The sequence below is a fragment of the Montipora capricornis genome, chromosome 1 (genome assembly GCF_036669925.1).
Source record: "Montipora capricornis isolate CH-2021 chromosome 1, ASM3666992v2, whole genome shotgun sequence".
Classification (NCBI taxonomy): domain Eukaryota; kingdom Metazoa; phylum Cnidaria; class Anthozoa; order Scleractinia; family Acroporidae; genus Montipora; species Montipora capricornis.
Window position 1 is genome coordinate 32583298 of NC_090883.1, and position 11379 is coordinate 32594676.

The following is an 11379-nucleotide window of genomic DNA, read 5'->3' on the forward strand; positions in this document are numbered from 1 at the left end:
CACAATAAATCAAGGATAGAATTATCCCATAAACTAATTTAGTGATTACCTACTAATTGATCCCTTTTAGCAATGTCTTTTAAAATCTACTATACCCTTATGATAAATAACTATATAATTAAGAACATTATTTTGTTTTCATTAAATAAACGTGATTTTTTTTCAAATAGTGTATCTTGAGAGTGTTCGCATATATATGCCAATGAAAATCGAAATAAATGCAGTGAACCTGAGGTAAGACGGAATTCCACCCGACGTACCTGTCGAGATAAAATTGAAAACAGGTGTTCTTGAAGAGAATTCAAAACATCTGATAATGCTAAACGATGATTCAAAGACATACCTCCTTCCACTGGTTCGCTGTACGCTGCAATTTGCTACTTGTATTGAATCGAAGCCTTCCAGATCGAGAATTTCGCTTAACCTCGTTGTAACATTTTCTGAGCTTCTATTACTCCAAAGGAGCGTTGCTTCCCAGCAAACTAAAAGTGTTGCTTACAAAAAGCGTGAATAAAAAAAAAGGCTGCCATCTAAACACCCTTTGCAAAATTTCTCCCGTCAATGAGGTTTAAAAAGTCGCCTTCACTGCTAGAAGGTGTAAATAGGAACGATGGAAGGTCATCGCTTCGAACGCCACCTTTGTTTACATCACAGCGCTCGGTTGGGAAACTGGATGCTACGAGCTCTACGGATCTAGTGCCAAGTCATTGTCCTTCTTTTCATGGCGAGCGTGAAGTGCATGCAAGAGCCTGGTAACTCCCGGTTATTTTATCGGCCCCGAAAAGTACCGGGAAAGTTTACGGGTGCTTCGAGAAACACTCTTTCGGTCCCGATAAAGTTTCCCGGTAACGGTCCCGGTAAGTTAACGGGCCCGGTAATTACCGGGACTTTCGAGAAACAGGCCTCTGGTGTGTTGGGAATAGCTAACGTCGGGTCTTTCTCCCTCCTACGTGTTTATATTAGGATGTATTCAAGTTAACCTTCGAGTTAAAATGGCAAAAGCAATAAATTACTAAAGGTGGAGTTTCTTTCGGGTTTTTGTATTTTCAAATGAATCATTTTTGGGGAAGTAGGACTCAAAACACAGACAAAGTGACACGACAAAGTGAGGCAATTCATAGACAGACACAAAATTCTTCATCTCAAAATTTTAATTAAACCACAACTACTTTTACAAATGTTACCAAGAATCCTCAGAGTATGAACTATTACTTGCAAACAATTTCAAGCATGCATTATGACAAATCTTTGGTTTTGTATTGATAATAATGTTACAAAGCAATTAAAAAGTAAAGGTTGAAATATTATTTACAAACTTTTAAACTATTTCAGTGTTGTCTTCCCCGAAGGGCAACTACTTTCTTTACTACCCTTTATAGCACCACCCTGTGGTGTGGTTACTAGTGTTAAAATTTTTCACAAAGTGAAAATCTGTGAAAGTTAGGATCACCTCAACTCTCCTGATTGGTTCATTTCAGCCAAAAGTTGGACCTCTTAGAAAACGAGACACTTTTTCAGTCTTTTTGTGATTGGTTAATTGAAACAGAAAACTTCTTTTCGATTGGTTCATTTGGATCCGTAGATGACATCAGCAAAGTAGTTGAATATCAACTCAGCATTTTTTTTGTTTTCCACCAAAGCCAATATATACAAGAGAAATTAAATATGCTCGATGGCGCCTTTGAAACACGATCCTGTGGTATCAGTTTAGAATGGAATACAAAAAGTACAAGTGAAGCATGCAACTAAAGAAATTATCAGTACAAATTCAAGTTACTTAAGTATTGAATAATCAAAGGTTCATTGGGAAGAAGTGCAAGGAGCTGAGCTTTGAAATGTTTTACACAGAGACCATGGACACTTCAAAAAAGTTGTTTGGTTTACAAAATAGTTGGATATGTTGTCTTGGTGAAGCTATTTTTGGTAAGCTGAATTTTAAATGAAATCGCTTGTACTATATCACAATCTAATAAACAAAGTTTATTGTCAAATTTGTTTGACTTTCTTGCTTTTGTTTTGTTCGTTCATCTCTATTGTTTGAACCTATAATAATTTTATTTAAAAAAGCTTTCACGAATCCATGGTCACCTTTACTGTTTCAAAGGGTTGCAATATTTTAACCTTCATCTTTTCTCGTGATTTAGTTACATGACTTCAAACTTTCAATTTCGTAAGCTCACAAACATCGAAATTTAAACGACGGGGAGTTTTCTGGGTTTAAGGTTTTTTGAAAGCCAAACTTTGCAATTACTATGCTTTACTGCTTTAGCGAAGGCAGCTTCATTAGTTATATTGTTATACATGAGGTTTAAGCTGTTTAGTTTGCAATTACTGTGCTTTAGTGCTGCTGATAAATGCTCGGCTGCTTTATCAGTTAACTTGTTAGCCCCGAGGTTTAAGCTGTTTAGTTTGCAATTACTGTGCTTTAGTGCTGCTGATAAATGCTCGGCTGCTTCATCAGTTAACTGGTTAAACCTGAGGTCTAAGCCGTTTAGTTTGCATCCAGTATTGACAAGAAACTTTTGCACTTCTTTTGCACCCAATGAACCAAGATCATTGTCCCCCAAATTCATATACAAAATTCCCGAAGCATTTTCTAAGAAATGTAAGAAATGCGAGACAGCAGCAAAGTCAACAGGCCCGAGTGAACATTCACTAAAATCTACTACGTTAAAGCCAATTTTCTCAATTTTGTTTTGTAACACTGCCTGCTGTTTTTCATCATCAATCTCGTACAAACACTTACATAAGTTCAGTGCTAGCTGTTTGTCTTTTCTAGCTGGCCAACAGGTCAGTGTTTTTGTCTCTGGCAATAACGAGTAAAGCATCAGTCCCAGTTCGTATTTCTTTTCAGTAGGAAGCAGTTTGATAAAAATGTCGCTACTTGAGCTCTTTGTTTCTGGATCAGATCCGAGTAATCCAGCCACAAACTGCAGCACCATTTGCCATGCACCATCGTTAATGTGTTTTGACACAAAGTTTTTTAGTTTTCGTTTACTCAAGGACTCCACAACATTTTTTGCAGCGAAGAATTCTTGCAGTGTCAAATGTGTAAAGCAGTATTGGGCTTTCGGCGGCTCATTAAAACGGGATTTGGTGTCTGGCAATCTGTGAAGAAGTCCACAATCTTCCAGTGCAATGACTTCGCCTGACTCAAAGAGCAATCTTCCTTGTTTTATTCCCTCAAAAGCAATTTCTCCCAGTCTCTTTAAAATCTTTTTGTGAGATTTTGGGAGCTTGTTAAACGGCAAGTACATGTAATCCTTGAGTCTGGGCGGGTTACCTTGAGCGCTGCTTTGCCGATTGTGTTTAAAAAAGAAAATCTTTACAACCATCGCGTAAATATCAGTCATTCTTGTCGGGAGGGTGTGTGTTGTATCAGTGAGACTGATAATTTCGCAAAGGCAAGAACAAACGAGAAAACAGTTCACTGGAATGTAGCACAATGAAAACAGGTTCATGTTCGACTTAATGTGTCCCCAAATTTTGTCCTTTGCATTCCTAATACCTCGTGTAAACTTTTCGACGTAGTCTTCAATCTTTTCCGACGTAAATCCGAGGATTTCGACTGTTCTATCGAAGTTCACATCTGCAATACAGGGCACTGCCGTTGGTCTTGTTGTTGTGATTATGTTTAGACCATGAAGAAGTTCTCCTCCCGCTAATTTGTTAAACAAAGCGGAAACGGGCATCTTCTCCTGCAAGTCATTCTTGTAACATGTGTGGTCTTTTCTAGCGATATCGTCTTTCGCAGAATATTCATCGACTCCGTCAAAAATAAAAAGGACTTGGCTTGGGTTGTTAATGACGATGTCCCACACAGCTTCACCTAAGTGCTCCGCAACTGTTTCTGCTTTAGCCAACAGTTCACGGAGACTAAGCACTAGATCGCTTGTAAATTGCCTGAATTTCAAGAGGAATACAACAACAATGTTTGTTTTGTCATCTTGATCTCCATTAAAGGCTTCACCAGATGCCCACATTCGAAGGATTTTAGTGCTTAGCAATGTCTTTCCTATGCCAGGACGTCCAACAACAAGGATGTTCTTGTGTTCGTTGTCAATAATATCCTCTGGCTTGGTATTAACACATTTATTGAAATCGGGCGGGTATTGTTTGAGCTGCTCGCTTCTATTTTGCGCAAAGACATGTTCAGCTCTGCCTTCATGCATTGCCACATTGACATAGATTTGATCAATTTTAAGATCATTGGGTTGCGGGCCTTCGCCTGGGTTTCGTCTAAAAGGTTGTTTCAGATCAGTCAGTTGCTCTGTAAATTTTAAGCAATCACCCTTCATTTTCTTAATGGCTTCTGGGAGTTCAAGTTGCTCTCGAGGGAGTTCTGAGTTGTCCAAAGGCACTTCCGCTTCGCCCGTATTTTGGATATTGATGGCTACCACTGGAGGTTCAGTTAACCGTATTTGTTCTGGAGGTGTTTCGTGTTTTTCATCCGAGTTCGATCTCAAATGATCAGCATAAAACTGGCCATTGTCCATAAAGTTTCTTGCTCTCTTAGCTCGTGATAAGATCCAGACAATCTCCACGAAAGCAAAAAATGCGAAAATGCCGTTCACCACTGTCACAGCATTGGTCCAGAAATTCTTATTCGTTGCTCTCTGACTGAAACATTTGTGAAGTGTTGATTGTGTCTGGTTCGTAAATAGGTGTCCCGAATCGTTATCTTCTTTGACAAGACAGGTGAAATCTGTGGGGAAATGCCTGGGATAAAGTAAATCGGTCTCCAGGAAGACAATGAAAATGATCCCCAGAGCAAATTTTGCGGCAAGTTGAGATAAATACGCAACAAACAGCCGACGGCTTGGATTCCTGCGCTCTCGTTTAGCATCTTTGCAGCTGCCCTCGAGTCTATTAATTGTTGACTTGACGCTCTGCGAGTATATGAGGGACACCATGGAAATCAAGCAGAAATTAACGATGACGAAGGCGTAGAGAGGAATGCCGAGTTTGTTAAATTTCTTTTGGTACTGGTCGAAGCACTTTGCTCGGATGAAATCCTTGTCGCTACCGGTTTTCACATCGCAGCGGTAGTCGAATCTTGATTCGTTGGTCTCCATGTCTAAAAATATCGCACACACTATTCCATCGAGTAAAATCCAAAAGAAAACTGCTGCAAAACTGTACTTGTTAACAGTTTTGGGAGTAAACACTTCTTTGAAATTCATTTTGAATTCGTGTTTGATCGTTGTCGAGTTTGGTTCTGAGCTGGGTGTGGTTGGCGTCGTTATATAAGGCCAAGATTGACACAAAAGGATTTCATAACTCTTTCTAAATAAGGCAGTGGCTGTACTTCTCATTGGTCACTCACTGAAGATGTTCATTGACCCGCACTAACCTCACTCTGTGTGCTGAAAACAAAACTGCGCAGTTGCCATGGCGTCAATCATGAAATATCTGATCAGTGTGACTGTAAAAAAGAGTTTTCAAACCAAATTAGTAGTGAGTCACTTTGAAACTTACAATAACGAATAAATTAGTTTTGACAAACCGTACTGTTTTTTTTAATTAAAATGGACCCCTCCCCCTTCCCCTTGAATCCGATATTCTTTAATTGGAATCACGTGATAAGTCGGCCAGGTTGGTGCCAAAACGATAGACAATTTGCATAATAATAGAGGCAATTATTATTTCGCTATTGTTCTTTTCACCAACATGGCGGCCATGACGTCAGGTGAAATCACCCAAAGATCCAATTCTTAGAAAGAGCTACAAGAAAAGACCTTATCTCCTATTCTTAACTCAAACAACAATTTTTTTCTTTCTGCTTTAAAGGGCACGTAATTACCCACAGAATAAGCAAAAGGCAGCTCACTTGTGATATCTTTTTTTGTCGTGATGTTTACTCTCAGGCCTTTATTCACCTGTGGTAACCTCCGCCTGCTGAAAACAAATTTAAACTAGTAGCCAGCCAAGGCATCAATTAAAGATATAATCAATGTGACAAAGAGAGTTTTCGAGAAAAGATATGTAGTGAGTCATTTTGGAAGTTAAAATAACTAATAAAATAGTCTTAACTAGTTTTTCTGTTTTCAGCAAAATGCAATCTCCCTTCACTACAACTCTTGTGTGTTGCAAATCACTTCAAAGATCAAATTCTTAGAAAGAGGTAGAAAAAAAAATTATCTCATCGCCCACCTATTCTTACTGAAAACGTTTTTTTCTTATTTTTTTCAGTTCAAAAAACGAATTGAGTTATTCATGATCATCGACTGTAGGCCGTTGACGATTTTTAGACTACTCATATCTTTGTCGTGAATGTCGTTAAGCCGAGTTCAGTTACTTAGTCTACCGCGATCTCTTCACAGTCTTTTTACCCTTAGGTCGTATACCGAAACATTTTGTTATCTCTGTGTGACGAATTCAGCAAAGCCTGTAAAACTGAACAAATTAACTTGCGATAGCTAAAGTGGTCTGATTGTCGGTCTATCAATGCGAAGGTTTTTTGAAGTCCTTTCATAGACAGTGTTGTCCATGTGCTGATGGACATCCGGGCAAGTTAACTTGCGTTGCTGTAATTATGGGCCGCAGTTACCTGACCAAAAATACAAGATTTTGAAATAGTTCAGACAAATTTTTAATAAAAGATGGGCTTTGCAAATTTATTTGAGATTATTTAGACTTCAAAAAAATCACTGCCAGAATTGGTTAGACTTTCATCTTGTTTTCATGAAGTTACTAATTGTTTCTCTTCGATTGACCTTGACGGTTGCCACTGAATGGTATATTTATTTATGAGACTTCAGAGCCATGACTAAGAGATAGCCTTTTACAGGATATGCATATTTTACTATTTTTGTTAGTAATTGTGATGGATTATCATCATGGAGGTTGAGAGGTTTATTGTCAGAGTGTTCTTTGGCCTCAGGCAGAACGCTATGATCACGCGATCAGCGAGATAAAATAATAAATCATATATAAATATATGGGTTATTAACAAAGCGCATTCTGTCTATTGATCTCAAATAGCTTTCGTACGATTTGGGGGGGAAATGTTTGGTTGTCATATAGTTTTTTCTGAAATTAGATGAGCAATAGGACTTTTACAGGTGCCCTCAGATCAGAACGAGTTCTTCAATCAACGGGGCGGCTAAGCTTCGAATGAGAAAAACAATGCCGAAAGGAACTTACTATGCATTCGTTGCTTCATATTTAAGTAAGACTTTATTTAATATTTAGACATGCTTGTTTCTGTCAACTATTATCATATTGAAAAGTTGATTCGCACAATTGCAACTTGGGGCGAGTTGTTACAAAAAATTGATCAAATCTAATCATATTTACAATTAGTTAAAGATTTTGCCAGCTAATAATGCCATTTACTATATGTATGATTTTGACATTCTCTAACGTAAGAGACGAGAATTAATAATGCTTAGTGATCACAAATGCTTCATATCCTATTATCTGCTCCAATTTGTGCCGTTCTCACCTATGATACACGCCAGTTCGCCCAGCAAAACAAAGGGCGACGAGGCCTCTTTACTGATCACAAAACAAAAACTATTTCATTGACGTGTTTAATGATCCTTTCCAGTCAGGTCAACCGATAATGTGCTGTTTTTTACCAGATCAGAACAATCGAGAACTCATTCACAGCATTAGTCACTCTCATCCAAAGTGTTGGTCTTCATCCTTAACCGTTCATACTAAGGAGTTAGAAGTTTATTGTGTATCTTTTTGTTTGTAATTAAAATTAAAAATCTTAATTTAAATTAATAAGCTCCGAGGAAAAAAATTGACTTTGCCCACTTTGAAAAGACCGACCAAAAAATTGAGTCAACCAAGAAGACTAGGCTTTGTCCACTGAGCTGCAGTTGAAAGACGCATCCTAAAATTCGTGCACAGACACATTAAAAAATGATTTTAAAAAATTGAAAACATAACTTGGCAAAAAATTCGTAATCCTAAAAATTACGAGAGTTAAGTCTGTCGAGATTTCAGTTCTAGCAATACGCATGCGCAGGTGTTTTGTTTTGGGGCCTAAACTCCCACGAGTCTCCTGTACCTTAAGTGGCAAATTAAAGCACAGTCGGATCTTTACGAATTTGCCCGAGTCGTAATCGGTTAAACGTTACTTCATGATAGCGGTGAGATTTTCATTCTAGGTGTCACATTGAACAAGAACCTGTCTTACAAGCCGCATGTTGACATTACGCTTAAAAAGGCATATGTCAAAATTGCTCCATTACGTAGAACAAAGCGTTTAGTTCCTTCGAATGCAATGATGACTTTGTGCAAGGTCTATGTGTCACCACATTTAGAATACTGCTCTCCACTCCTGTTGGGAATATCGCGAACTTTAAGAGGCTGTCCGCGTAAGAACGGATAAGGCAAATTTCCGCACTTCACCGATTTCCTTGATATTTTCAGTGATTGTCGACTACCCTATCCCATGTACAAATATCGCATTTACTTTGATCAATTCCATGCTTTTCATTTTTTTAGAGGATTGTTTCCGAGGTGACCTCTGAACTCCACAATTTGCCGTCTGTAACACCTTCGATCTAGCTGTAAATATCGGACACCAGCAAAGCTCTGCTTTCTATTATGGAAAGCTGATTATTTTATATTTTTAAGAGTAACTCTTCTTTAATGCATCACAGGTTCAACGATCGAGTTCTACAAAATATTTACTGAGTTATGAATGTTTCAAAATACCTTATCTTGAGCCGAGAATTTTTTGAGGCGGGAGGTACCTGCGTTTGAAAGCTATTTTATCAGATGTGGGACGTGATCTATAGCCAAGACTACTACAGCTGGAAAGTACTTATACAAGGCTAACACATCATAGAATAAAACTTTTGGGCACTCGCTTGCGGGCGCCGTAAAAGGGTTCGTTATTTTCACAATTATTCGGCGCCATTTTAACATAAAAGGAACCGCCGTTCCAACTATTTTTTGATCGCAAGTTTGAGAAACATCCTTGTTTTGAGAAAATATTTATATAGATAATTCAATTACTTCATCCTAAATGCCGTTCAACCTTCAAGATCTTGCATGTACGAAAATTGGCCTGTTTGTGAAGAATAAACAAGAGAAGACAAGGGAGACTCGTCGTCTACATATTCACTTATGCAAATTAGCAACCAAACTGGTGTGGTCTGTTCCTCACCAATACACTTGGGTACAGAATAATGCTTATGATCAGAATTATGTTCTGAGCTAGTGTGCAGTAGGTTATCGCATTGAGCACGGTGAATCCTTTTTCATGACAACGTAGTGCCGTGTTCTTGGTACTGGCCGGTCGCGCAAAAGTCAACAGCCGGGGGCAAAGAGGAAAAAATTATGTTATTTGCATTGATGCCATTGTAAATTTCCATGAAAAACCACCTCTTGGCCGGCAATATCACGGTACGTTTAGCTTACTGTAGTTTGCGTCTTTAATTTGAACGTTTACGGCATGTCGGCAAACGAGTCATTTGAGAAAACAGGGCGCGGTCTGGATTAGACGACCCGCGGAAAGTTAGATGGTGAGTTCGACGAGGTTGAAAGGGTTCAATCAGTACCCAACAAATGGCTTTACAACTATTAGTCATTCATCAAAAAATGAAAAATACAAAACACACACACACGCGCACAAAAACAGTTCAGTTTGCATTGGTTTTGCCTCCTTATTTCCAGACGATGTAACTTGTTGAGATTTGAATGGACTTACATGCCAGTAGTGCTCTAATTAAAGCAGTTGCATTCTTGAACAAATGACATCAATAGATCTATCAGGTCCTTTTTTCTGTCTCTTGATTTAAATGGTACTTCATAATGGCGCAAGATATCCTTGAGCAGTGTCACGTTAAATTGATGCAGCTTATTTTTCTTCGCACACTCGCACAAGTTGAAGGCGTCGTACGAAAGGGGATGCTGCGGCCTCAGTTCCTCTGAGATGTGCTCCATCAGCCGCTGTCGCTCTTCTTCTTCTTCCTCTAGAAAGAGTTCCTTTGAACTTTGCTCACCTTCAGGTGAGGGTGCTTGTTGTCTTCTTCGGTTTGCAGACAGGCGTGAAAAAAACCCTTGCACTTGGCTTTTAGTCAACCACTCTTCTCGCTCAAATAACCTTCTGTTCTGCTCATCTCTTGCCTTCCGCATATCATTGGAAACTTGCTGACGGTCAGCTTTTAGCCCTGACTGTTCTCCGAGGTCAAACTTTGCCGTCAGGTAGTTTTTAACTTTCTCGGGGAATCTAGTTGATCCTGCTCGTTGCTTGGTTAGGGCCCAACCCATAATAACACAGCTCGTGGTGGGCGCCGGTTCACTTTCACTCTGGTGGACAGGTTCGCAAGGTTCATCTTCAGTGATGTTGACTGTTGTGGTAAATCTCTCCACCCAATCTCTACGAATCGTATCGTAAAGCGTTTCTGACTGTCTTTCAGCCTCAACGCAGTGATCCCCTACATCTAAATGCGCTTCAAGTTCTGAAAACAGCTGAAAACTCTTCACACACCCAGGCTCCGAACATTCAAAAATTTCAATGTCCGAATTGTCCAAATCGTGATGACGATTGCCTTTATCTGAATCCTCCGCCACAGAATCTCTGCTTTGGTATACACGTGAATTATGAAAAGGGAAAAACTCTTCCTTAACTATGAGACAGGTGTCCCCTTGATCTTTTGTTACCAGCTGGTCGAATGAGATTTCCTTGCCGCGCCCAATTCTGTAGGACTTCCACACACGAATAGCTTTCTCGTCAATCTGGACGTTGTGCAGCTTGCTGAAACCATCTATTTTGTTCACTTCTAGGGTTAACTTCGCTTCGTCAACCTCACAAACACATGCGGAGGTACCCTTCACTGGTCGTTCAGATAGTGCACTTCTCATGTCCCCCGCTGTCAGAATGTCGTGTCCTTCGTCGCAGAAACGGCGGATGCATGTTTTCATAGGGCACAAGATCCGATCACAAACGTCTTTGCCATATTGCGGTTCAGAAAAGTCATAGCGACAAACGTCTACACCAACCCGTTCACCAACGCTCCTTGCTGCAGCGATTAGAGAATTATTATGGTAGCAACCAGCTTCATCTGATCTCAAATAAACTTGGGTGATGTGAGGCTTCTTGGCCTTAAGTTCTCCTAATGTGTTTTCTAGAATAGAACACACAGCGAACCAATCCTGTTGGCATGCATCAAACAGATGGGCATATGACTGCATCTCCAGCTTTCCACTGACGTCAAGATCGCCTGTGATCACCGTCGATATGTGCCCACTCAATCCTCTCTTACCGAACCAGTCGGACTGTTTTTCTCGATATCTAAGCTGAAGAAACTTCATCGCCCAATCCATTATTATCAGCGCACAATTTGGATTCACACTTATCATCTTCAATTGATCTTGCTTTGCCGCTTCTTGGTTAACGGAACGAACAACATG

General features: G+C 39.5%; 2 protein-coding genes and 1 long non-coding RNA gene across 3 annotated transcripts in view; 1 reads left to right on the plus strand and 2 right to left on the minus strand.

Moving 5' to 3' along the window:
* LOC138039566 (MOB-like protein phocein) overlaps positions 1 to 11379 on the plus strand; it is a 98019-nt gene that overhangs the window by 15610 nt on the left and 71030 nt on the right. The gene's annotated exons all lie outside the window — the stretch shown is intronic.
* Positions 116 to 650, minus strand: LOC138040030 (uncharacterized). Its single transcript, XR_011130680.1, has 2 exons — positions 344 to 650; positions 116 to 260 (listed from the first exon to the last, which is right to left on the minus strand). It is a non-coding gene; the product is annotated as an uncharacterized lncRNA (long non-coding RNA).
* LOC138014390 (uncharacterized) overlaps positions 1134 to 11379 on the minus strand; it is a 24761-nt gene continuing 14515 nt past the window's right edge. Inside the window, exons 3-4 of the mRNA XM_068861455.1 lie at positions 9722 to 11379; positions 1134 to 5307 (exon numbers count right to left, since the gene is read on the minus strand). The exon at positions 9722 to 11379 is cut by the window's right edge and continues 1312 nt beyond it. Of these exons, the coding sequence (XP_068717556.1) occupies positions 2193 to 5307; positions 9722 to 11379 (4773 nt within the window). The 3' untranslated portion in view covers positions 1134 to 2192. The remainder of the gene's footprint in view (positions 5308 to 9721) is intronic.